Source organism: Podarcis pityusensis (assembly GCF_964106645.2).
Source record: "Podarcis pityusensis genome assembly, chromosome: 4".
Taxonomy (NCBI): domain Eukaryota; kingdom Metazoa; phylum Chordata; class Lepidosauria; order Squamata; family Lacertidae; genus Podarcis; species Podarcis pityusensis.
In genome coordinates, this window is record NC_138027.1 from 27,510,789 (window position 1) to 27,536,093 (window position 25,305).

Sequence of the window (25,305 nt, forward strand, 5' to 3'; positions counted from 1 at the left end):
CAAACTTGAATAAGTACTTTATGTGGGTTTTTATATATATGTAAATATATGTTTGTTTTACATGTACAGGAACCACTTCAAGCAGTAATACGGTAGTAGCTGGCCAAGATAGTTTTCCTGACATTGAAGATAACAGAATGGTGAAAGAAACAGATGAAAGGTTTGTAGTCTGCTGAATCAAAACCTGTTTGTCTGTCTGTCTCTTTCTGAAACATGAATTCCCTGAACTAGAAAGGCTGGATTATCCAGCTGGAGTATTTCACAGTACATCTGTTGAGGTCCATCAGGCAACTGATGCAAACTGCATATTCATAAATTTAAAATATAATTCCTTCTAATACCAAATTTGGGTGGTCTGATGCCTATCTGTTTGGCAATGAAATTGGCCACACATAAGACAGAAATCATATTTGCTCGTAAGTTAAGTAGAAAAAAATTAAAAATTGGCTTTTGGTAACTTAAGCTCAGTGTTACTTCTGAATACAAGATTTCAGCTCATTGACTAAAATATTTTTTTCCATTACGTACACCTGGTAACAAATAGACACCACAGTGATTAGAACAGTGTAATTTAGTATGTATAGATTGACCTAGATTGAGTTATCAACAGAAGAGACAGCATAAAGAACTGCCGAAAAAATCATTTTGCTTCTGGACAACACACACTTCCTTTTCCATACAAAAACATGTGTAGCAGTATTGTTTAAATTGGGAATTTCAAAAGCATGGCATAAACATTCAGAACAACATTTATTTCTTGTTGATCCAGCATTTGCCTGCCCGTTTCTTCAAGTGTGAATAAATAAATTGTGTATTACAGACCTACCAAGTGCTCTGCACAAAAAACTTGCTAGAAATTATTTGAGAGTGCAAAAGCAGGGTTACATGTTAGACTGTTTCTCTTTTTGATCCCACTACTGAAGTCCAATCAGAAGATTAGAGAAACATTTGTCATAATTCTTTGGTAATGTGTCCTGTATCAGGAAAATGTCTTAGTGGTACAGTTCTTCAAAGATCTTTTAACACACCTGGGGGTTTAGAATTTTCTGTTGCATTACTTTGTCAGTTTTACAGTCTGGTTTTGCTAGAATGCTACCACCCAAGTTTCCTCAAAGTAAGCCAGTTATTCAGAGAAGGTTGATTGTCGGTTTGATCTTTTGAGAACCTTCAGAATAATCCCTCTTGAGTCCAGATTATGATTTTGACATTTTCTTTCATTCTTTCCAAGGTTCAGCAATGTGATCAGAGCACATAATCGACTGGAGTCAAGATACAGCAATAGCTCTGGAGGATCTTACGATGATGACAAAAGTATGACTTGACATTTGTTTACATTGCATTTTGTGAGTGATGTGGCATGATCCAGTCAAGGCTGTCTTCAAGTCCCCCTGGTTTCGACAGAATAATTAAGCATGTGCTTAAATATCTCCCATTGAAATCAAGGGGACTAAATTTTTTGAAATTTGGCAGGATTGTGCAAAGTTTGTAGTTCTTTGGGTAGTTGAAGCTCTGTGATCAGGATCATTCATTGCTTAAAAAAAAGCCAAAAAGAATTGTACTTCAAGTGGTATAATGTAATTTGCATTCTTAGTACTTGTGCCATACCTGCGTTAAGGTTTGTTAAACGTCACCATTGATTTGGCATAGCCATAAACACTTTCTGTGTACTAGTTTTCAGAAAACATTATGGCCACAAGGAAGCAAGACAAATCAACAAACAAAAATTGAAATACTCCAGCAATACAGAGCTGTCCATACCTTGGTTTTTGAACAACGTAGTTCACGAACAACTCAGAACTCAAACATCGCAAACCCGGAAGTAGGTGTCCGGTTTGTAAACTTTGCCTTGGAAGCCGAACATCTGGCGTGGCTTCCGATTGGCTGCAGGACGCTCCTGCAGCCAATCAGAGGGTGCGCCTTGGTTTCCGAATGTTTCGGAAGTCGGATTGACTTCCGGAACGCATTCTGTTCGAAAACCAAGGCACGGCTGTATCTCAATATAAAAGGCCAAAGACATGTGTTTGGTTTGCATTGTCTGCACTGAAATATCCAAAGTTGGAACAACACCAGGTTCCCTACATAATAAGTTATCATAATACGTTACTCTGCAGACGATCCTGTGTCTCCGTACACAAGTTGGCTACTGAATATCGTGGAGACCAAACAGCCACAGCCCTTGCCGATGCCATTTAATGGAGGGTGCTGGGCACCTCTTGTCGACTACCTCCCAGAAACCATTACACCACGAGGGCCACTTCACAGGTAACGTGGATGTTAACATTACCTGTCTTACAAAACAGTTTGCCTCCACTGTCTCCTAACTGTATATTATTACACCTGAACAGTCCTAAAAACATTTCTGACATGTTCTACATTAGAAACCATCTTTATCTTGCTGTAAGAGACATGTAGCGTGTCACTTTTCCCAACAAAAGTGAAATAGGTGCATTAATACTGTGTTGGGAGAATTAATTTGTGATTCTGCTTTAAGATTCAGACAGATGATGAAGAACCCAATTTAAAAAGCAGGATCTGTACTCCCTGCGCCCCCACCCTCCAGCCTAATGCATTCCTGTCACATTCTGTGTGCTTTTCTTATATCGAAATTACCTTCTTATATAATCTACACTGACAGGCATAATTTCATTTTGATTTCTAGGCTAAATGTAGACATTGTGACTTGTTATCACATTAATTACATTTTTTAAAGCAGAAAGCTTCTGACATTGTGTCAGAAACTTGTTTGCCTCCCCCACGCCAGAGCTGATGTGGGTCGAGGTCATGGCAGGGCAGAGGACTGAAGCCCTGGCATTTCTCAGCAGGGTTTCACGTGCTAGTTATCGGGGTGAACCTATAAGAAATACATGCTCCCAAAAGTTCACATGCCAAGGTAACATGAATAACATAACACTAGAACTCGTGAACATACAGTGAAGCTGAATGTTGGAAGATTAAACTAGTCCAGAATGCTGCTGCCAGACTGGTGACTGGGAGTGGCCGCTGGGACCATATAACACTGGTCCTGAAAGATCCACACTGGTTCCCAGTACATTTCCAAGCATAATTCAAATCGTTGGTGCTGATCTTTAGAGCCCTAAACAGCTTTGGCCTTGCTGGATCCAAAGCGCTGCAGGCCCCTGACAAGGCCCTACAGACTCAAAGGTAGCAAAAGAATGAATGAAACCTTTCTGTCCTGGTTGGCTTGAGTGACAGGGCTTCAGACATGATGGAACCACTGCTCCCTAGCCAAGTTTTGGATTGTTGTCAGTGCGTTAAGTTTCAGAATAAATATATCCATTTGCTTCATCTTTAAAACCACCCCTCGCTGAAGAGGCCATGATGGTTTACAATACCTGGTTAAAGTAATAAAAATATTATTAAACTACATAACAATCACATTTGAAAGAATGCCACTAATCAAACCAGATCAATGCAGCAAGCCGCATAATTAACATGACCTTGAACGCTTCTATATACTGGTTCTATAGAACATTCTTCTATATGCCTCTACTATTTCACCTCATTAGTACATTGTGTGTTAATGTTCAGTGCCTCCATGCAATCAAGCGCATTGTGTTTATTTTAGCCACCATTGCTTAGGTAACCGTATTGCGCCTCAGATAACTCCTGGTACTCTCTGATCAGCTATTGTGTGATTGTTGCCATTTCCCCCTCATTTGCCTTTGCAGGTTTTGAACAGGTTCATCTTATTTTTCCTCTCAGGTGCAATATTGCTGTCATCTTCATGACCGAGATGGTCGTAGATCACAGTGTAAGAGAAGATTGGGCCCTCCACCTCCCGTTATTATTGCACGCTCTCTTCTTAGGTAAGAAGCAAGAACTGAAGTTGAATTTGAGTTCCTAATGCAGATGATGCTCCATATTATGTGGTCTCTCTTCACCTCCATTCATTTGCAGGCTTTTGTTTCAGTATTCTGATTTTTATCGGAGACTAATCCCGGAAATGCTTGTTTGGGATTTTGTAAGCTCTCTACCCAAGCTACTCTATTCCCTCTGACTTTTTGCTCTATAACTTTGTGAAAAGCAGCAGTTTACATGGTAAACTCAAGGGAAGTATTGTTTCTTCCCCGCCCCTGAAGCTGATTTGATAGTTTATTCATCATAGAAGTACAAAATATATGAATGTAAATTTTTGAACTGACTGAAGGAAGTTAAACTGATGAGCCCTAGTGGTGGACTGTGAACTGTCCTGAGATCTTATTCCACTTGTACAGTGGGGCTTGGCCCCCTCTTCTCCCTGCTCGCCCCCCCCAGGGGCTCTGTAGGAGAAGAAACTTCCAGAAACAGCACACAGAGGGAGGAGAGGGAAGACCATCCAGCAAGCTGAAATGTTTGCTCTGACAGAATGATAAGAGGAATGTGACATTGAATCCTTCCCTTTGTTTAGTTATTAATACAGGCAACTCCCCATTTACGCGGGGGTTACGTTCCAAGACACACGCTTAAGTGAAATCGCGTATATTTGAAACACCTTTGAAAAAGCCTGCAAACACCTCGTTCGCCCCCCCCTTTCCAGTATTGCATGAAAGGAGTGAGAGAAATGGAGTGATGGTTATCAACAGATTAGCCCCACCCTGCTCCCAGACAATTCTTGTCACTGATATGAGCCTCAAAAAAAACACACCATACAGATAAATGTTTGAAAGAAGGAATTGCAAGCACTAAATGCAAATTCGTTAGCCAGACCTTTTCTTCTTGTATCAGTAAATATTATATTTCATAAACCATTTGGCCTATGCTCACAGGAGGTTAGGAAACAGAACTTCTCAACTCATAGTTCTTCAAAGTGAAATTGAATTTATTGCCAGGAGCAGACAGCCTGACATTTTCTGACCAGCACCAGATTTTTTCGTTTTATCTTTGTCTGAGGATGTTTTTAAAAAAAAAAAAAAAAAAACCTGCTAGGGAATTAACCTACTCTGAATACTTTCATGGTCTCTGTGGTAAAGGAACTCCTGGTTCTAAGTACGTACTGGATATTTTTGAAATATATTGACAGGATTAAATCACCAACTGGACCACCCAACAGAGTGTGTGTGTGTGTGTGTGTGTGTGTGTGTGTTACTAATTCACAAGTACAACCTGTCTCTAAAAAAACACACTTTCTTTAGGTCACATGCCCCAATATACACATGCCAGGACATCATCATCAACATTTTATTATTTATACCCTGCCCATCTGACTGGGTTGCCCCAGGTCATCCTTCAATAGGAAGCAATCTGACAAAGCTGAAAAATTAATCTCTCTTCCCACCCACCCCAGCAACTTGCACAGATGATGCCTTTCTAGGATAAATTGAATGGAAAGGCCCTCTCCCAAGTTCTCAGCTGAGCCATAGAACCTGGAAATTCCATCTGTCTTCTCCCTTTTTGTTGCCAAGCCTGTTCCATACCTTTCCTTTGTTCCCCTCAAAAACCTCTTTGAGCCAGGTTGTACAACCCTTACCTCTGGTTGGCAGAAACCATGGAGATGGGCAGGGACAGAATCTAGAAATTAATAAGGCTTATAGGAGACTTATAAGGGTAAGGGGAAACTAGAAAGAGTACCCAATTGGGGGGGGGGTGTCTGCATTTGGCTTAATGATACATGCTTAATGATATCACGTCACTCAGAAGAATGGCCGGAGTACTGTTGAAACAAGTAATATTTAGAGACCAGTCCCAAGAGCAATTGCAACTGTAGAGCAAGGCAAACTGAAAAATATACTATATGAAGAAGAAGCAATCAGAGTGCCAGGGAAGTAGCAACATCAAACAGTAGCAGACTGCTACTTTATGCTGGAATCTTTGTTCTCCCATGGCTCCAAACAGTCAGGAATGATGCAAATCATCTCAGAAATAATTTAGGAAAAGAATTGAAAAAAGGTACTTGCAAAAGTACAACATATCACTCAGGTGTGGGGGGAACTGTGGCCATTCAGATGCTGCTGAACCACAACTCCCATCAGCCCCAGCAACCATGACCAACGGTCAGGTAGAGTGGAAGTCGCAATTCAGCAACATCCGGAGGGCCAAAGGTTCCCCACACCTGTTCTAGAACAACTATGTGGCTCATGAGCGAGCGGTGATGCTTTGCCACGGTTCTAGTCCTACTTGAATGGCTCTAGAAGGTAGCACTTGGCTTCCTTGTGTTCTAGAGGGTTCAACCTTATATACCCCATGCTCTTCAACAACAGGTGCGGGAAACCTTTTTCAGCCTAAGGGCCACATTCTCTTCTGAGCAGTCTTCAGGGGGCCGCATGCCAGTGGTGGGTGGGGCAACAGCAAACAGACCAACAAATGTGAATGTTCGCTTTATACACACTGGCATGCAACCTCTGTCTTCCATCCAGGCAAACCAGAAGCATTATCTAAGTTCAAGGGCACATTCCAGCCAGCCAAAAACACATAAAGAGACTACGAAGCAGGTCTGCTTAGGGGCGAGGTTAGGGAGGAGGATGTGGGCCAGACAGAGAGATCTGGAGGGTTGCATTTGGTCCTTGAGCCTGAGATTCTCCAGCCCTGATCTACATGAAACCTCTTGAGTGGGCTCATCCAGGATTTTGGAGTGCCTTGCTATAACCCGGCTTCAATAACCAATGCTCCCAGTAGCTCATGCTGTATTAGTACTTCTGCTAAAAATAATGTATGTGCATATTTAAAACCTTCTGTTTGAGAAATCAAGGGCAGTCAAAAAGTTTTTTTAATTGATTATCTAACAGATTAAATGGTGCAAGCCTAGCTTTCACTGGTACTAAATTCAAACAATATATTTGAAGAGGAAGCACACCCTGTATTTTGTCTGTTTTTGTACTAAAGGCATGTGGATCGTTTGCTATATCTGGAACTTGTTAACTTGTTTATACTTTATATTCAGTGATGGCCATTAACTGCTTTCCCTTAGGCCTTGACCATTACCGCCCTGAAGTCTTTGAGCATAGTAAAAAGCTGCTTCTCCATCTTTTGATTGCTCTGTCATGCAACAGCAATTTTCAAGCCATTGCCTCAGTGCTTCTCCAGACCAGAGAGATGAACGAAACGAAGACTCTCACAGTGCAATCAGCATACCTGCCTGAATATTTCTATACAGGTAACAACAAGCAATTGATAGAGTATATATCTGCTTTGTTTTGACTTGTCCCTAGTTTACTCCTCTGGTGCTCTTTCTGTTCTAGCAATACATTTGTTCAACTCAGATTGGTTACACTGGTACAATGCCCTATATAGGGCATTGTTGTACCAGTGTATCCCAAATTGGGTATTGGAACAAATAATGGAATATTCTTTTCCGGTTGTAATCTGCTGAGTAAGTGTCCTGTCTAAATGCCTTAAAATAAATAGAGCTTATGAGAGACTGTTGTTTCCTCCAGACTGCACTCAAGGGGACTTTTAGATTGTTTGATTCTGCACATCTAAGGGCAATTCCACACATGTGCATAAAATGCAAGAAAGAAAGAAAGAAAGAAAGAGAAAGAAAGAAAGAAAGAAAGAAAGAAAGAAAGGCTTGAGCCTTCATGCTTTCTTCCGCTATGTGTGTAACCTCTGAACAAGAAGTGGAGCTCAAGAGTGAGCCTCAAGTTCAGGTGCCAAACTCCGTAAGGCATGCAACATCTAAGCAACATCTCACAAGTAGGACCTAATTGCATGACTCAATCTGTCTCTTTTTATGGTGGACAATTCACCTGGGAAGGAGAGAGAAAGCACAGGAGCCCAAGCATTGCTTCTGTGTCCTAATGTGCACCTTACATTTAGAAGGAATAACAAGGTAAAATGACTACACATACATTCGCTGGGTGCTTATCTGTGACCTTATTACTGTCCTGTCTCTAGTCGTAGCGGAGGCTCTTTTAACTAAAATAGATAAAGTCACGCTGAAGAGAACAGGCAGATAAGTATCTCAACATGCAGTGTGGAATAACAAACAAGTGCAATGCTTCACTGTCTCTGGGAGCATGAATAAAAATGTATCTGCTTTTTTTTAATTAATAGTTTTTTATTGGACTTTCAAAAAGGAAACAGATGCAGTCAAAGGATACAGACAAAATCAGTACAGCTACCTTGGGGCAGTAGAAGGGAAAGAGAGCTCAGATTGAGAAAGGAGCACACAGGATTGTTTTTAGTCTGCAAACGGTTATTTTAAAAATGCTTCTGGGGGGAAAATCAATGGCATGTGAACTCTGCTCGTTGAATGCAAGGGGAACTGAACTTTGTGAACTCTAAAAAAAGGAGGAATTGTAATTTGATGCTTTTATCTCCTCACCTTTGCTAATCAGTTGCTTCGGTGCATAGCTAGAGTAAATGAAGACTGATAGCCTTTGTGGGTTTTTTATCAAATACCTCTCAGACAGAATGTAGGCAAACACTACCTAAGATTCCGACTTGCAGGATTCAAGGCAGTTTGTCAAGCACTGTTGTGCACAAATAATGCATTTTTATATTTTACCATTCCTTTTCCTTGGGGGGGGGGGCAGTACCTTTTGGCCATTGGCCATGCTTGCTGGGGCTGATAGTAGCTGTATTTTGGCAATGTCTAGAGGGCCGAAGGTTCCCCATACTTGCTCTGATTGGCTCAGTGAATCTGTACATAGGGAAGGGGCAGGTGTGTCCGTCCCCCTTCTCTCTGCTATGCCACTTCCAGGGTTCCCTGGCTGGCATGCAGGAGGACCCTGGGCAACTATGGGTTAACACCCTGCCAAGGACAGGCAGGGACATATTCCTTCGTCCCTCCTGCTGTTTATGTATTCCACATCAATCCTTGTGTCCTGATATGACAGAGACTGTACCTATAGCTCAGGTATAATTTTGAAGAACTACAGACCAAGGGTGGCATATGTCAGCAGTAGTCAGCAGCTAGAAATCCTTTTGAAGGAAAGGTCCAAATCTAGCATTGACACCGGAGGAGCAGGCTGCGTCCTTCCAGCTTCTCCTCATGACGTGTGATGTTTCCACCCATGAATTCCGCCTCTTCTGAATATCCATTCGTATAAACTTTTGCCTGTGCTCCTTTCTCCACCATGGCCTGTAGCACATGGCTAAGGAAGGCTCTTCCTATGACTCTTTTCTCATTGTAAACAGGATCAAATTCATAGACTTGCTTGGATTATGAGACCGAAGCTTGCATTTTTTGCTCAACCTTTTTGGAACCAGGGCGTGGGGCTTTGACACTTGTGTAATGGGAGGAAGAAATGTTGTCCAGATAAGGGGACAATTCCATCAAGTGATGCCTCAGTGCATTTAACCTTCAGCCAAGCACATTTTAACTGCAGACTATGTGGGTACTTAGCAGCAGAAATTGTGCTCAGTTAACTCCTTCCACAGTCCTGCTGCTCGGCTACCCAGACCTAAGATACGGTCTGGCTAAGCGTACATCCCAACCCAGGGTTGTAGTTTGCCTTCCCTAGACAAACAGTGATGAGTAGGAAGCCAAGAACAAACCTTGGCTACAGCTCATGATTTGTCTGGAGCAAGACAAGCCATGAGCCCAGGGTCAGACTTAATGCCAAACTGAACCATGGCTTAGGTCTTCATAGTGCAGCAGGAAGTGGACCAAGAGAAGAGCACAGTGGCTACAGTTTGGGTTTGACTTACTTGCAAACTTGAGCCACTGTGGCTTGAGGAAGAATTTCACACAAAACTTATATATAAATGGACTCACAGCTGTCCATGGAGGTGCAGGTCAATTTTGTGTCTACCAGATCCATCTGGTGCGCAGGCTGAGACCCTACCTGCCCGTGGACTGTCTTGCCAGAGTGGTGCATGCTCTATGTGGGGCTACCTTTGAAGGTGACCCGGAAACTACAACTAATCCAGAATGCAGCAGCTAGACTGGTGACTGGGAGTGGTCGCCAAGACCATATAACACTGGTCCTGAAAGACCTACATTGGCTCCCAGTAAATTTCCGAGCACAATTCAAAGTGTTGGTGCTGACCTTTAAAGGTCTAAACGGCCTCAGCCCAGTATACCTGAAGGAGCGTCTCCACCCTCATTGTTCAGCCTGGACACTGATGTCCAGCTCCAAGGGCCTTCTGGCGGTTCCCTCCCTGTGTGAGGTGAGGGCCTTATTGGTAGTGGTGCCCACCCTGTGGAACGCCCTCCCATCAGATGTCAAGGAAATAAACAACTATATGACATTTAGAAGATATCTGAAGGCAGCCCTGTTTAGGGAAGTTTTTAATGTTTGATGTTTTATCGTGTTTTTAATATTCTGTTGGGAGCCGCCCCGAGTGGTTGGAGAAACCCAGTTGGATGGGTGGGGTATAAATATATTATTATTATTATTATTATTATTATTATTATTATTGTTGTTGTTGTTGTTGTTGTTGTTGTTGTTGTTGGTATTCTGTTGGGAGCCGCCCCGAGTGGTTGGAGAAACCCAGTTGGATGGGTGGGGTATAAATATATTATTATTATTTTTATTGTTGTTGTTGTTGTTGTTGTTGTTGTTAAATATGAAAATGGTATATTTAGACAAGCTTCTAGAAAGGAACATGTATCGTTTCAAAACCACAAGATACGTAACGTGTAGCTGTTTTGTAGCTCCTGATCACAGATTTGATCGAGCTGTCTCTTCTGTTATTTACTGCCGGTTCTGTGAGGGTTCAGGGCAGCTAAAACTATTACCAAAGACGTTATTGCCCTGCGATGACTCTTGAGGGGAGTTCTAACCTCGGCTGCACATTCCATGCTTATCTTTTTTTCTCCATTGCTGCTAGGTGGCTTTGACTTTCTGAGGGAGTATCAGTCTTCTCCCGTGCCAGACTCTGGACTCAGCTCCAGCTCCACCTCTTCCAGCATCAGCCTTGGAGGGAGCAGTGGGAACCTCCCTCAGATCACCCAGGAGATAGAAGACATGGACCCAGCTGTAGAGACAGATGAAAAGGCAAACAAGCTAATTGAGTTCCTGACTACCAGGTAATCATATCAGAGCAAAGATACCGTGCGTTCCGTTGCAGCATACCTTTCGAAGAATGTGTCTGTATCCTAATCAGATGAAAGAGTATGTTCCAGCACAAGTCTCTGGCAAACACGCAGTCATAACACATTCCCAGTCGCTTCCTGACCTTTGTAGATAATTCTGTAAAAATAATAATATTTAAAATGGTTGCAAATTTCACACAGACAGAACCTGTGAAAGAACCAGCTCCCATAATAATAAAATATGTAGCCTGTTTGGCTGATGAGTCACATTCCAATTAATTACCAAAGCTGCCAAGTCTGTGGTGCTTTGTTCTGCTTTTGCAGCTAAAACCAACCGCCGTTTCAGTCTTAACATGAGAAACCAACAGTCAAAATCACAGAAAACCGTAAAACAATGAAAATAGCATGAATGGGATTTCTAACTCGGATGTAACAAGACCACATGTAAAATTAACATAGGTGCAAATGTAAGCGGTTGTCACTATTGCATAAAAGTTACAGCAAATTCTCTGAACACCTCCTGCTTGGTGCTTATAGCCACTTGTGAATCTTAGGCAAATGGGTGGCATTATTTATGTATTATATGTGCTACGATTCATTACAAAAGGTTGGGGTTTGGGGTGATGTTGGAACACCAGAAGCTGATAGAATGAAGTCAAGTGGAGAAGGACTGGGGTCTAATATGGTGGGAAGGAAGAAACGTCAGTGACTTGAGGCCTGAGGACTATTTTAAATCCTGCGGAGAAGCAAAGTAAAATGAAATACTTCTGCAATTCTCGGCCACTTGCTTCTACTGATAATTGTATTCAGTTCCAAGTTTGGTCTTCTCTTTCACATCCAGATGTACCCACATCCTTTAATAACTTGAGGGTTTGGTGGGAGGAGCGAGAACCTCCAATGGTAGAGGAACTGATCTATAGTTGCCTTGTGCTATTGACTTGAGACAAAATGGGAAGTGCTTGTTTATGCTATTTTGCCAGCGGTGATCTCACTTCTGGTGATTTTTCTGGGTGCTCTTAGTGCCATGGGTGGAAGTATTCACACACTGTGCTGGGTCAGCAGCTACCCTGCCAGAAATGGAGGGGGTGGTAGTGGGATTCACCCAGAAAACTACAGCTCAACAGGGTGCTAGATGAGGAGCAGCTGCAGCTCAGCAGGTTGGAAAAGCACTTGCCTGGTTGAACTAACACTAGACAGAACAGGCAATGAAATGGCTACAGTATAGTAAGACCGTATCAGCTGCAGAGATGCACTTCCCCTTCCCCTCTCGTATGATGACTTCTGCGGTGACACAGGTAGCAGGTGTGCATGCCCACCTCCGACCCTGCAGTAATGCAGGAAAACATGGCCCTTACTTCCATTTGGCTCATTTGTCCTTAGTGATGTCATCATAGTAGGCATCTGATCCCTGATTGACTGGGATCTGTATTCCTTGGAAGAAGATGGCCCAGTTTAAGAGAAACAAAACGTGCAGAACTAGCTGCTTGCTGGGCTCGCACAGACAAAGTGAGTGGGAGAGGAAGTCACAGAGCATTGCCCCCACCGCTCCAAAGTATTGCTTTTGTATCAAAAGTTGAAATGGGTGAAGGTTCATCTCAGCCCTACCTGACATTCGCGTTTCATAAATTTCCTTTTGCTTTGCACTTCGCTTGCCATGAAAAACTGAAGCTCTGCTATTATCTCAAATAGATCGTAGTAAAAAGAAAAAGATGAGTTGCTTTGTAAGGATGGGATAAATTGTATTTCTGAAATGTGTATCGGAATGAATGGGATGGAATCCACTTTTTTCTCACTTTAGGAGAAAGAGGAGGCGACACTGCAGCTTCATTATACCTTTTTTTTAAAAACTGGATACTAAAGAAAAATGCGTGTGTGTTTTCTTCTTTTCAGGGCGTTTGGTCCTCTTTGGTGCCACGAAGACATCACTCCCAAGAACCAGAATACAAAGAGTGCCGAGCAGCTTACCAACTTCTTGCGTCATGTTGTCTCTGTCTTTAAAGATTCCAAATCAGGTATTGAATCAACTGGTTGTTTTTGATTTTACGGTGACCCTCAACTGGTGATGTTTTGCTGAATAATTCCTACTGTTTTCTCTCAGATCTTCCCTGCGAGCAATTGTCATTTTGTAGTGTTAATAAAAAGGGGGGCAGGGGAGAATTTCTGTACCTATATTAATTTTTATGGTCTGATTTTAGGTGATTATTCACATAAAATAGGGACATAGGCTGCCTTATACCAAGTCAAGTCTGTTGTGTAGTTCAGTATTGCCTGTACCAAGGATGGGGAACCTGTGCTCTCCAGGTATTGTTGGATTACGATTTCCATCCTCCCAGGCCAACAACACTTGGAGGACCCCTAGAGGACTGGCAGTGACTGAAATCCTGGGATTTCAGAAAGGGAATTTTTCCCAGCCCAACCTGGAGATGCCTTAGGAACTTCTGTATGCAGTCTGCATTATCTTTAGAATTTTTAGATGGTGCAAATATTTTCATATTAGCCATTTCACTCTGGATGTCAAGAACCCTATCTTTGCTCCCCATGAGCAGTAATTGAAGAGTGCCTATGCTCATACCTTTAATTACAGTGCTACCTCGGGTTACATACGCTTCAGGTTACAGACTCCGCTAACCCAGAAATAGTACCTCGGGTTAAGAACTTTGCTTCAGGATGAGAACAGAAATTATGCTCCGGTGGTGTGGCAGCAGCAGGAGGCCCCATTAGCTGGAGTGGTGCTTCAGGTTAAGAACAGTTTTGGGTTAAGAACGGACCTCCGGAACAAATTAAGTACTTAACTCGAGGTACCACTATATACTGTTTGGGTGGAAGAATTTTACCTGGATTTGCAGGAGGGACTAACTCCTGGCCTGGGCTTCTGACCTCAGCCCTTTGCCCTAATTACCATCACCACAAGTTCTTTTCCTAAAGCTATTGCTGCTTACATCTGCAGCCAGCCAATATTAGCCTGACCATAATGATTGTAAATTAAAATTTGTGAGCTCCCACATTATTTATCGATTGCCATTTGACAGTACGAATTTTTTTCTTCCCCCGCTTTAGGTTTTCATTTGGAGCAGCATCTTAGCGAAATTGCGTTGCAAACAGCCCTTTCCAGTTCTTCGAGACATTATGCTGGCCGTTCTTTCCAGATATTTCGAGCTCTAAAGCAACCTCTATCTGCACATGCTCTGTCAGATCTTCTTTCAAGATTGGTGGAAGTTATAGGAGAACATGGAGAGGAGATTCAGGTACAAATATGCTTCAGCATTCATAAGAACGGAGGAAGTTACCCCATACTGAGTGAAACAATCAGTCTAGTCTGAACTGACCTACAGGTGGTTCTCCAGAATTTTGAATAGGAGTATTTCCTGTTCCTACCTAGAGATGCCAGGGGTTTGCACAGCTGACAAAGCACTGGAGAAACATGATCAAATCGCAGAGTCCCAGTTAACAGTCTGGCAGTCCTATTTTGGACCAATTGCAGTTTCCAGGCCAATTTCAAAGGCCTCATGCACAACATCCTGCAGGAATCTTGGCCTGAGGTTAACATAGTGTGGGTAATTGTGCACAGGCTGTCTCCGTCCAAGTATAGCCACGGCAGCCATTTTGGCCTCTAAGGACAATGGTGCATCATCAAACACACACCTCCTATTTAAAAACTAGTTCTTTATAGAAAGCGCAACTGCCTTCAGAATGGGTTGAATACCATTCACCAGAACAAACAAACCACCCCTCACCACTACCTCAATTTTTTTCTGAGTTGAGTTTCAGTTTATTAATTCTCATCCAATCCATTACCATGCCCAGGCACTAATCCAGCACATCCACTGCCTCTCCTGAATTGGATGAAAAATACAGTGAGGTGGATGGCCGCTGGGGAGAGAGCCTTTTTTATGGTGATATGTGCTCTAGAGCTATCACCCTTCTTCGTTATTCTCAGGGCCTTGAAATGATGCTGTGTTTGCTTGAAATGACTGGAACTTAATTTGCTAACACGTTGCAAAGCTACTGGAGACATTAAAAGTGATTCCTATTGCTCGCATATTTGTTTCTTCAATAAATTTTGTACGAGTCCTGATTAAACATCGTTGTGATTTGTGGAGAAGAAAATGTTTGGCTCTGATTTGTTTAGATGGTGGCATTGCATGGAGAGTTTAAAAAAGAAATTGGCAGTACCAAGTTTATTCATGATTTCACAATTGCGGTGTGTAGCAAACCCATTTCATCACAGAGTTCAGTTTCTCAGAACTGGAGCAAGACTAGACATGGGATTCATGGGCAGGAGCAGTTGGAAAAGACTTGCCTTGGAATGCCCTCTACTTAAAACAAAAGAGATAAATAATGGTTTCCCGCATATGATCTGACAGCAGTTGCTAACATCTATAACTCTTGAGAGCTGCAGATGCATACAAGGCTAAAATTTTCCAGGCAACATTGCATTCTTGGTTCTGTTCAGCAACACAGAGCTAAGTATTTGGGAGCAACAAATGAGAATCTTCAAAGAGAAATTGAGAGAGAATTATTATTATTTACTAAAATATGAATCACCTTTTACATGGGTGCCAAGGTAATTTACACATCTATCAAAAAACAGCTAAAAATAGTTTTTTAATTATTATTTTTTTAAAATCACTGCTTAAAAATGAACATGAGACCTTTTTATCCAGGTGGAAATATTTGTTGAAACAAAAATGACTTCGGTTATTTTTGGAAAGTACAGAGAATGAAAAACACTCTTATACAACAAAGTAGGACAGACTGCAGGTCTTATATCTTTCCTGACAACTCATGCACTGTGGAATCCATCCAGTGTTGCTCAAGGTCTGAGAAGGTGCTCACTATGGAGTTTTTTACCAAAGGAGTGATAGCAGGGATATAATCACGTGCACCGACTTTTAGTTTCTTTTGTTCACACATTAATGAAACTGAATTAATGAACCTGAAGTCATGCTTACTTAATGAATTAAATAATTAGCTAATATTGATGTTCATCAAACTATCCAGAACTAGCCATTCATCATAAATGGTCCGTCTTTTTCAGAGTTTAGTTCCAGAGGTCGAATAACTGTGATTAACAGCATTATATGAGAAATGCTAAACGTTAGGCGGCAGGCATATACTTAAGTAACCATCTTTCTGCATTTTTTGGCAGGGCTATGTTATGGAAGCACTGCTGACGTTAGAGGCTACTGTGGATAATCTGTACGACTGCCTGAAGAACAGTGATCTTTTGACAGTTTTGTCTCGGTAGGAGTTTTGCCTCTTAGTTATAAGGGTCCTTTCAGTAAAACTCCCAGGTTATTAAGGCAGAACACTCTCTGAACTGCACAGGGAGAGATGCACAAGTAACTAAACTCAACCCCCATTTGTTAAAACAGGCTGCGTGCAAGCAATCTAAATTAGCAGCATAGTCCTTGTTACATCTGGAACACTGTCATGAACGGCTATATAATAGCGCATACTGTAAGGGGGAAAGAGAGGTCTCTTAAGCCGAGAAGTCTAGCTGTGCAAAACTGCCAGTTATGGGGCAGAGACGCTACAACACCCCCCCCCCAACATTTTGTTGATTATTTTGCCTAGCTCAGCACCAGAAACCGCAAAACTCTCTGCTCTTGCACAACACAGTAAGCCCACAACGTACGCACATTTACTGCACTTTTATAAGACGCCCCCTATTTGGGGGGACTCAAAATTAAGAAAATGGGAGGATTGCCCAGAGTTGTTGAGCTTTTTTTTGGGGGGGGGGGAGTTGCCAAAAATCGTTCACCAGCATCACCTACACTGCCACTCACATGCGTCGCAAAAGCCAGCTATCGTCTGTCCCCTTGCCGACGAAACCACCTATTGCCCGCCCAATTGCCGCAGCGACAGCCAATCAACAACAGCCCTTGAGGCAGCCACCAATAACACACCCAATAGCCGCTAACAATCTCCGGCTTGCGGCATCAACCAGTCCCATGTCCCCCCAGTTCACTACCCCCGATTATAAGACGCCCCCTGATTCTGAACATAATTTTCTAAGAATAAAGCCTCGTCTTGTACACGGAAAAGTACGGTAACTTGTGCACATTCAGCTTTACGCACATTACAAAAGGTTTTTTTTAAAATCAGTAAGGGGGTAGGAAGGGGGAGGGTGCCTGAGGAAAAAGACTTTGGCAATCCCGCCCACCATTGAACCCATTGTGTTTTGACTATACACGATTTTGGCTTTAGGCGCCATCCCTGTAATGTAACCCCCAGTGTAAGTTGCAGGTTCACCAAAAGAAGTCGGCACAATAAAGTTTGAATTATTGTCCATTTCCATCTCAGGGTTATAGACAATGTTTAAGGGTAAGTGGGACCAGAAGTCAATGATGTATGAGTGTTATTTACCTCATCTTTTTTAAACAAATCAATTACAAAAAAAGAGGAAAAATATACAAAAGCAAAATCCCAACTCACCCCACCCCCAGTGGATCAATCTGCCTTATATTTTGCCCTATAGGATGCACTTTTTCCCCTCCAAAAATGAAGGGGAAATGTGTGTGCGTCCTATGGGGCGAATGCAGGCTTTCGCTGAAGCCTGGAGGGCGAGAGGGGTCAGTGCACACCGACCCCTCTCGCTCTCCAGGCTTCATGCAGCTCTCCGCAAGGCGCAGGAGCCCGGCGCTGGGCTCCCGCGGCTTGCGGAGAGTTGCCTGCATTCTGAAGCCTGGGCGCGCTGAGCTCAGTGCGCCCAAACTTCGCGCAGCTCTCCGCAAGGCGCAGGAGCCCGGCGCTGGGCTCCCACGGCTTGCGGAGAGTTGCCTGCATTCTGAAGCCTGGGCGTGCTGAGCTCAGTGCGCCCAGACTTCGCACAGCTCTCCGCAAGGCGCGGGAGCCCGGCACCGGGCTCCCATGGCTTGCGGAGAGTTGCCTGTTCTGGGGGCTGGGGTCGGGGGAAGCTTGGGCTTCCCCCGCCCTAGCCCCGCGCCTGGGGGGGAAATAAATTTTTTTCCCTTTATTTCCCCCCCCCAAAAAATAGGTGCGCCTTATGGGACGGTGCATCCTATAGGGCGAAAAATACGGTAGTTAAGTTTACCAAAGTCCAGTCTGTGATATCAGTAGTTGCCATTCTTCATGGTTATCAGTAAAGTAGTCTATTTATCTTTGAGCAAATTTCTTCCCATATTTCTTCCCTCTCCCATCTCAGTTGTGCCACTTAACTTCAGGAGATTGGAAGCACTGACTTTGAGGATACAGAACTGTGACTAGTGGGAAGGGGGGAAAAACACCCTCCTTTCTTCCTTTCCAGCAATGGTGACCTCTGTTCCCATTGTGTCACCAATCACAGCAGTTTTACTAATTCTTTCAAACAGCAGAATGATGGGCATTTTATTTAAATGGCCCACAGAGGAAACTATTCTGCTGGGTGCCACATGAATGGCCGTGTTTGGCTTTGACTCGGTGTCATATTGTCAAGGCTGGCTTTCATGTGTGTCTGCGTTGACAGATCTCTGACACAACTTTTTCATGAGCATTCCTCTGCCCCCCTTTAATAAATTTGTGATGAGGTTCTTAGAATGTGGACGATGATGGGATACAGAGCCCAGTTTGTCTATGTTGTCCTTGTTTGATTTGCTTTTTCAGAGGCATTGGCCAAGTCCTCCCAATCTAATCAAGGCAGACTTTGCCTTGGAGGGATGTCATTTCCTATCACCTGTTAAAGAAAAGTGGAGAACTGAAAAGTTAGATTGCATGCATTCATTCCATATATGTAGTCATGGAGAGAGAGCCAGTGTGGTGTAGTGGTTAAGAGCGGTAGTCTCGTAATCTGGTGAATCGGGTTCGCGTCCCCGCTCCTCCACATGCAGCTGCTGGGTGACCTTGGGCTAGTCACACTTCTCTGAAGTCTCTCAGCCCCACTCACCTCACAGAGTGTTTGGTGTGGGGGAGTAAGGGAAAGCAGAATGTTAGCCGCTTTGCGACTCCTTTGGGTAGTGATAAAGCAGGATATCAAATCCAAACTCTTCTACTAACCTGCCCCTTCTATGTGAAACTTGCCCAGTATATTATCTTACCTAAAAGCCTAACCTTATTTGGCAGCTGTGCAGGCAGCAAAAGTCCTCAGAATGAGGGTCCAGTTAATATACAGGCATCTCCCTCCTAGTCTAATTGAAGACTTACCCAACAGCTAGGAATGGAGCTCATTCCTGGGCCAAACCAGCTTTCTCAGCAAAAAAAATCCTACGTATATGCCTCATGTAGCTACACTGCAGACCACAACCCAAAACCTGCCCACTAGACGCTAGTCTTCACCTTGTGGCTGGGTTTGCCAATGATTGCATCAATTTCTATTTGCATCTAATTTACCCATATTTTCCTTTTGGTTTATATCTTCTTGAGGTATAGGCTGTGTATATTCTGCCCTAATAAATAAATAAATACCAAATTCTCCACCCAGGTAAACCATCTCCTCTATTCAAAATTTATAAAAATTACATTAGTTAACATACTTGCACATTCTTGCTCCTTTCCCTCAGTGTAATGTGTTTCTGCAAATCGTGTAAAGGCAGCAAAGCTTTATTCTCCATAATACAAAGTACACTGAGACCCTAACTCTAGAACTGGGCCTTCCGAAATTGCTATTAATGCCGTCGTCTGGATCCAGTGACTCCAAAGTGTGCATATGAGTGCTCCTATTTGCATGTAGAGCAAAAAAGGAAGAGGAATTGACTTAACTGCTGAGAAGTGTTTTGTATTTGGAGTGGGATTGCATGAGTGAGGCCTTCTTTACTGTTGAGGTGAATTGGGCAGCTCCTGTTCACATGGATCTCCAGGTACTGGGCCCAGTAACTTTTGTTTTGTTTTGTTTTGCTTAGTTCATCATCACCGGATTTAACGTCAAGTTCAAAGCTGACCGCAAATCGGAAGAGTACAGGGCAGCTGAATGTCAACGCGGGAGCTGCAGGTGGCAACACGGCAACCGCTGAGCGCAGCAGGCACCAGAGGAGCTTTTCAGTGCCAAAAAAGTTTGGGGATGTGGACCGATCCTCTGACCCTCCTCGCAGTGCCACCCTCGACAGGATACAGGCCTGCACTCAGCAGGGCCTCTCCCCCAAAACCAGGAGCTCGTCCTCTTTAAAAGACAGCCTCACAGACCCTAACAATATTAACAACCCTACGAACCTGTTGGCCACCATCTTCTGGGTTGCTGTAGCTTTGATGGAATCCGATTTTGAGTTTGAATATCTAATGGCACTGAGGTTGCTGAATAAGCTGCTTGTTCATTTGCCGCTGGATAAAGTGGAAAACAGAGAAAAGCTAGAAAAGCTGCAAGGGCAGTTGAAGTGGACAGATTTCTCAGGGCTCCAGCAGCTGCTGCTGAAAGGTTTCACTTCCCTTACCACCACGGACCTTACGCTGCAGCTCTTCAGTTTGTTGACCCCGGTTTCACGCGTGTCCATGGTGGATTCCTCCCAAGCCATAGGTACAGTCGATAGATGTTTTGTTTCATTGATTGATTGCATTTCTTCTGCATTTTTAGCTAAAAGGTCAAGTATCTATTATAAGGAATATGTCCCTCATAGCAATTGATAATAATCATTATGTTTTGCATATAAGAAACTAATCCTCCCAATATATCACACTGTATGCGCTTGACATGTTTTTATGTAAATACAGGATGTTTTAAAGTGGAGGTACATATGCCTTTATTATGTCAGCATAAAGTACAGTTTGATATCTGTGTTATTCACGCCTTCTCAAATTTCTACTTTTTTGTGTGCGCCAGGATTTCCATTGAATGTTCTGTGCCTCCTGCCTCATTTAATTCAGCACTTTGATGGCCCAAATCAGTTCTGCAAGGATATCGCAGAAAGGATTGCTCAGGTACCATCCGTCTTCGATCCGTCTTAGGTCTAATTAAATCCCAGGATTGTTTTTGGATCGCTGTTAACATAACTTTCATGTTCCCTATATGTCACCAGGTCTGTCTAGAAGAAAAGAACCCCAAGCTGTCAAACCTAGCCCATGTCATGACTCTTTATAAAACTCACAGCTACACGAGAGACTGTGCAACCTGGGTGAACGTTGTTTGCCGTTACCTTCATGAAACGTTTGCTGATACTACTCTGAACATGGTTACGTATTTAGCTGAGGTATGTTTCTACCTTGTTTCTGTCTTGTTTCTGTCTTCTACTGGCAGCTTTCCTAAGGCTGTAATCTTAACCCATTTATCTGGGAGTAAGCCCCATTGAAGTGAACTGGGTTTAGTTCTGGTTAGGGGTTGCACATTATGTTCCCAAATATTCAGCGAAGGAATTCCTATGTATTTGTGTGTGTACTTGTGTAGGTGTGTATATAATAATAATAATATAATTGGCCCAAAGGCTGGGAATGCCTCCCCCAGGAGACTCTGAGAACAGATATTAACCATTAAAAATAAATAAATTAGAACGAATGCATAATAAACAGCAGACATTGCATAACCTCTGTGCAAGCAAATCAGGATGAATGCTCAATAAACCTGTTTTTCAGAGGCACTTTCTCTCGTACACACACATAAACAGCAGAAACGCTCTCTTTCTCTGAACTGTTTGAGAGAGACAGCTCCCTCATTACAGCGCTGTGACAGGGAGGATAGGAAACACTCTATTTTGCTGTTATTGCATTCTTTTTGGAATGTACTTCAGTGTAAGCCTAGCTCAGGCATAGGCAAACTTGACCCTCCAGATGTTTTGGGACTACAACTCCCATCATCCCTAACTAACAGGACCAGTGGTCAGGGATGATGGGAATTGTAGTCTCAAAACATCTGGAGGGCTGAGTTTGCCTGTGCCTGGCATAGCCTTGTGATGTGCAGTTTTTGATAAAATGTCAGCCTCTTTTGAACAAACTAGAGTTTCCTTGCTTCTATCATTGGAGTGCAAGAAAAACTGTCATCTTGCCTCTCCTACAGCATTGTTTTGATTATGCTGATTTATCATCCTGGACTGTACAAGGAATGTATACACAAGTGAGTTCTTTTTCCATGTATTAGAATTGTTATGATAGTTCCTGTGACTGTTCACTGAGAACCAGAACAGCATTACCAAGTGTTATATTATTTTGATTTATATAAATATTGAGCTCTTGGTATTCCTTTCCGCAACTTGGGTCTGGACGCTCAAGTTTGTTTGAAGGACATACAAAATAGATGCAAGAAAACACCTGAAAACCTCCTTGGAAATTTAAAAAGCAGTAATGGCACCAGCTTTTGAAAGTTAGCACATTTGCTTTTGAAGCACCAACATGGCCACAGGTTAGCAATGGTGGAAGAAGGCTAAACAAGAAAGTTGTGGGTAGGCTGGCTTAGATAATGAACTATGAGGATGTTTAGGTTCCATAGGTTAATTTTTTATTGTAAAAGTCGGCGCAAAGTGAGTTCCTTCAGAACATTGCATCTGAGCTCCATAACAAAATAGATTATCTGTATGTAGCCGAGTGCACTAATGTGCAAGATTCTAACCTATGATCTTCAGAGTTATTATCCAGGAGCTGGCTTCAACTAAATAGGTGTACTAGCGGGAGCCAGTTCAACAAGTCCCACTAGTGCAATGGGACTCTTCCACACATACACCATGTGCCTGCTACACTCCCCAAATCTTCTCTAGGGGTGGGAGAACCCCCATAACAGTGCAAGGTGGGAGGGGAGGAGAGGTTATTCCATCAGATAAACTGAAATGCTAGCACTGATGGAATGATTAGAAAAGTGAAACGTTGCGTTCCTCCCACATCTCTCACCATTTTACCTCTTTAACAGCAAAATTGGTGTGTTTTTAATGTAAGGATTATGATTTTGTTTATGTTTTCTCACAGCTGCTGGAAAAGGGGCTTCCCAGCATGCAACAATCCCTTTTGCAGATAATCTATAGTCTTCTTAGTTATATGGACCTATCAGGCATTCCCGTAAAACAGTTTAACATGGAGGTGTTAAAGACCATTGAAAAATATGTGCAGGTAAGTATTGCATTTACCTCATAGAGCTTGTATAAAAAACCAGTGCTTATTCGCTCATTTAGAAAAGGATTTATATGGACTCACATAAAATATAAAGGCCTCATGTAACCTAGTTTTCCCTTTCACTCCTAAGTTAGTGGCAAGCCAAACCTTTCCTCTGAAATGTGGCAGAATGAGATGAGAAATGACAAGGGGAAATTTTGGGGAAGTGGAGGAGAAAACACAGACCAGTCTTGTTTACATAGTGCCAAGCGATGCTTTGGTATTGTGTCTGATTTGCTGCACGTATGCTGCGGCCAGAGGTGGTTTTGGGGTAGCATGACCAGTTTGACCTCACTGGATGCCGTAGTGCAGGGGGCGCCACAACAATGATGTAGAAAGCAGCGTGAGAGGCGGGGGGCACCGAATCCTAACGTTGCACAGGGTGCTGCTGAAATTTGAAACTCCAAAGTCCACCACTGCTGCTTCAGTCAGCCCCAACTTCTGTAGACATTAAATCCAAATTCTGCATTCAGAATCAGTTGCAGAATTCACACCCAGAATAGCATGCATTTACTCTGATTCATTCTGCTTCTGAGATACATATTTCCAGACAATTTGGCATTTTTCTGCAAGGAGTAATGGAAAGCACAAACAAAACGCAAAAGTACTGCAGTTATCACTGCACTCCAGATCCCCTTTTTCCCCATCATCCTTAACCTGTCACTCAGAAGAAGGGTCCTGGTTCAGGGAAATGTTTGTGCAATTAAATTATACTTGAAATAAAATCAGACTCCTGTCCAAACACTACCCAAGTTTTCTTTGCTTTTTGCTGGAAACACAGAAGTTAGAAATGATTTCAAAAAAAGGCAAGAATGTAAGAATGTAAAATTCTGTGCCTAATTCCAGCGTGACAGGAAAAAATATTCAAAGCTGATTCAGTACTCTTTATTCTCAGCTGGAGAATTAATTCATGGTCTGAAAAGGATGATAATATACTATAATAATATTCTCATTTAACTCTGTGCAGTATATATACATTCTGTGTATATATTGTCAAACCTGTATTGCATTTGAAACTAGTATCATTACTGAGCACCCAAATTGTTGTAATTAATTAATAGTAAGTAATTTTATTGTGTGTGATGTTCCTCCTCTTCTCGTAGATTTTGTTCCCACTTAATATATAATATGTAATATATTTGTGGAAAATTGTTTCCAGAGCATTCACTGGCGAGAAGCCCTAAATATATTGAAGTTGGTAGTTTCACGCTCCGCAAGCCTGGTTTTGCCCTCCTACCAGCAGCACAGCGACCTTTCAAAAATGGAAATACATCGTGTATGGAACAACGCTTCCAAAGAACTACCTGGGAAAACGTTAGACTTCCATTTTGATATTTCTGAGGTACTATATTCTTGTCGCGATAAATCTGCATGTCCAGTGCATGTCCCTTTGAAGGCTGAAGCAAATAGAAATACAGTGGTACCTCTGGCTACGTACTTAATTCATTCCGGAGGTCCGTTCTTAACCCGAAACGGTTCTTAACCTGAGGTACCACTTTAGCTAATGGGGCCTCCATCTGCTGCCGCGCGATTTCTGTTCTCATCCTGAAGCAAAGTTCTAAACCCAAGGTTAGCGGAGTCTGTAACCTGAAGCGTATATACCACTGGTACATACCACCAAGGTACCACTGTACTGTATCATTTTAAAACACATAATCTTAAACATGGGTTTCAATGAGGCATGTGGACAAGGTACTTGGAATTGTGTGGTTGACTACTTGCACTTTGGACTGTTGCCCCTCGTGGCTGATAGAAACTAGCAGGGAGGGGACAGCTGGCTGGGCCAGGGTGGGGATTAATGCCTCCTTGTGAGAGAGGGGCTGTCCCTGCCTGATTAAAGGAAACAATGGTAAAAACCATTCCTCAAGAAACCTTCCCTGGATTTGGAGAATCTAAGTAACTTCCAGCCAGTTGCCAATCTCCCTTTCTTGGACAAACCAGATCCAGGGTTGCCACAGGTTGCCACAGATCAGATCCAGGTTCTCTTGGAGGAGACTTAATTTCTAGATCAACTTCAATCGGGGTTTAGGCCCAGCTTTGACACAGAAACTGATCCCTGTATGATGACCTCTGTTGAGAGGGGGGGAAATGTGTCCTGTTAATTGTCCTCAACCTCTCGGTGGCTTTCAATACCATCGACCATGGTATCCTTCTGAAATGACTGAGTTAGGGGTGGGTGGCACCGTTTTGTGGTGGTTCTGGTCCTACTTGGATGGTGGTTCCCAGAGGGCGATGCTTAGGGAGTGCTCCTCAGCCCTGCCTTATAGAATTGTAGAATCATAGAATTGTACAGTTGGAAAGAACTCCAAGCGTCATCTAGTCTAACCCTCTGAAATGCAGGGATCTCAACTAAACCATATATGACAGATGGACACCCGACATCTGCTTAA

At 42.8% G+C, this 25,305-nt stretch overlaps 1 protein-coding gene across 7 annotated transcripts in view; it reads left to right on the forward strand.

Moving 5' to 3' along the window:
• FRY (FRY microtubule binding protein) overlaps positions 1-25,305 on the forward strand; it is a 188,967-nt gene that overhangs the window by 131,667 nt on the left and 31,995 nt on the right. For all 7 annotated transcript variants that reach the window (XM_081004032.1, XM_081004026.1, XM_081004028.1 and 4 more), the window contains 14 exons: positions 70-160; positions 1,229-1,311; positions 2,112-2,262; positions 3,724-3,827; positions 6,905-7,090; positions 10,714-10,912; positions 12,809-12,930; positions 13,976-14,163; positions 16,068-16,162; positions 19,756-20,363; positions 20,667-20,764; positions 20,863-21,033; positions 22,733-22,873; positions 24,075-24,257. In XM_081004032.1, coding sequence (XP_080860158.1) covers positions 70-160; positions 1,229-1,311; positions 2,112-2,262; positions 3,724-3,827; positions 6,905-7,090; positions 10,714-10,912; positions 12,809-12,930; positions 13,976-14,163; positions 16,068-16,162; positions 19,756-20,363; positions 20,667-20,764; positions 20,863-21,033; positions 22,733-22,873; positions 24,075-24,257 — 2,420 coding nt within the window. The remainder of the gene's footprint in view (positions 1-69; positions 161-1,228; positions 1,312-2,111; positions 2,263-3,723; positions 3,828-6,904; positions 7,091-10,713; positions 10,913-12,808; positions 12,931-13,975; positions 14,164-16,067; positions 16,163-19,755; positions 20,364-20,666; positions 20,765-20,862; positions 21,034-22,732; positions 22,874-24,074; positions 24,258-25,305) is intronic.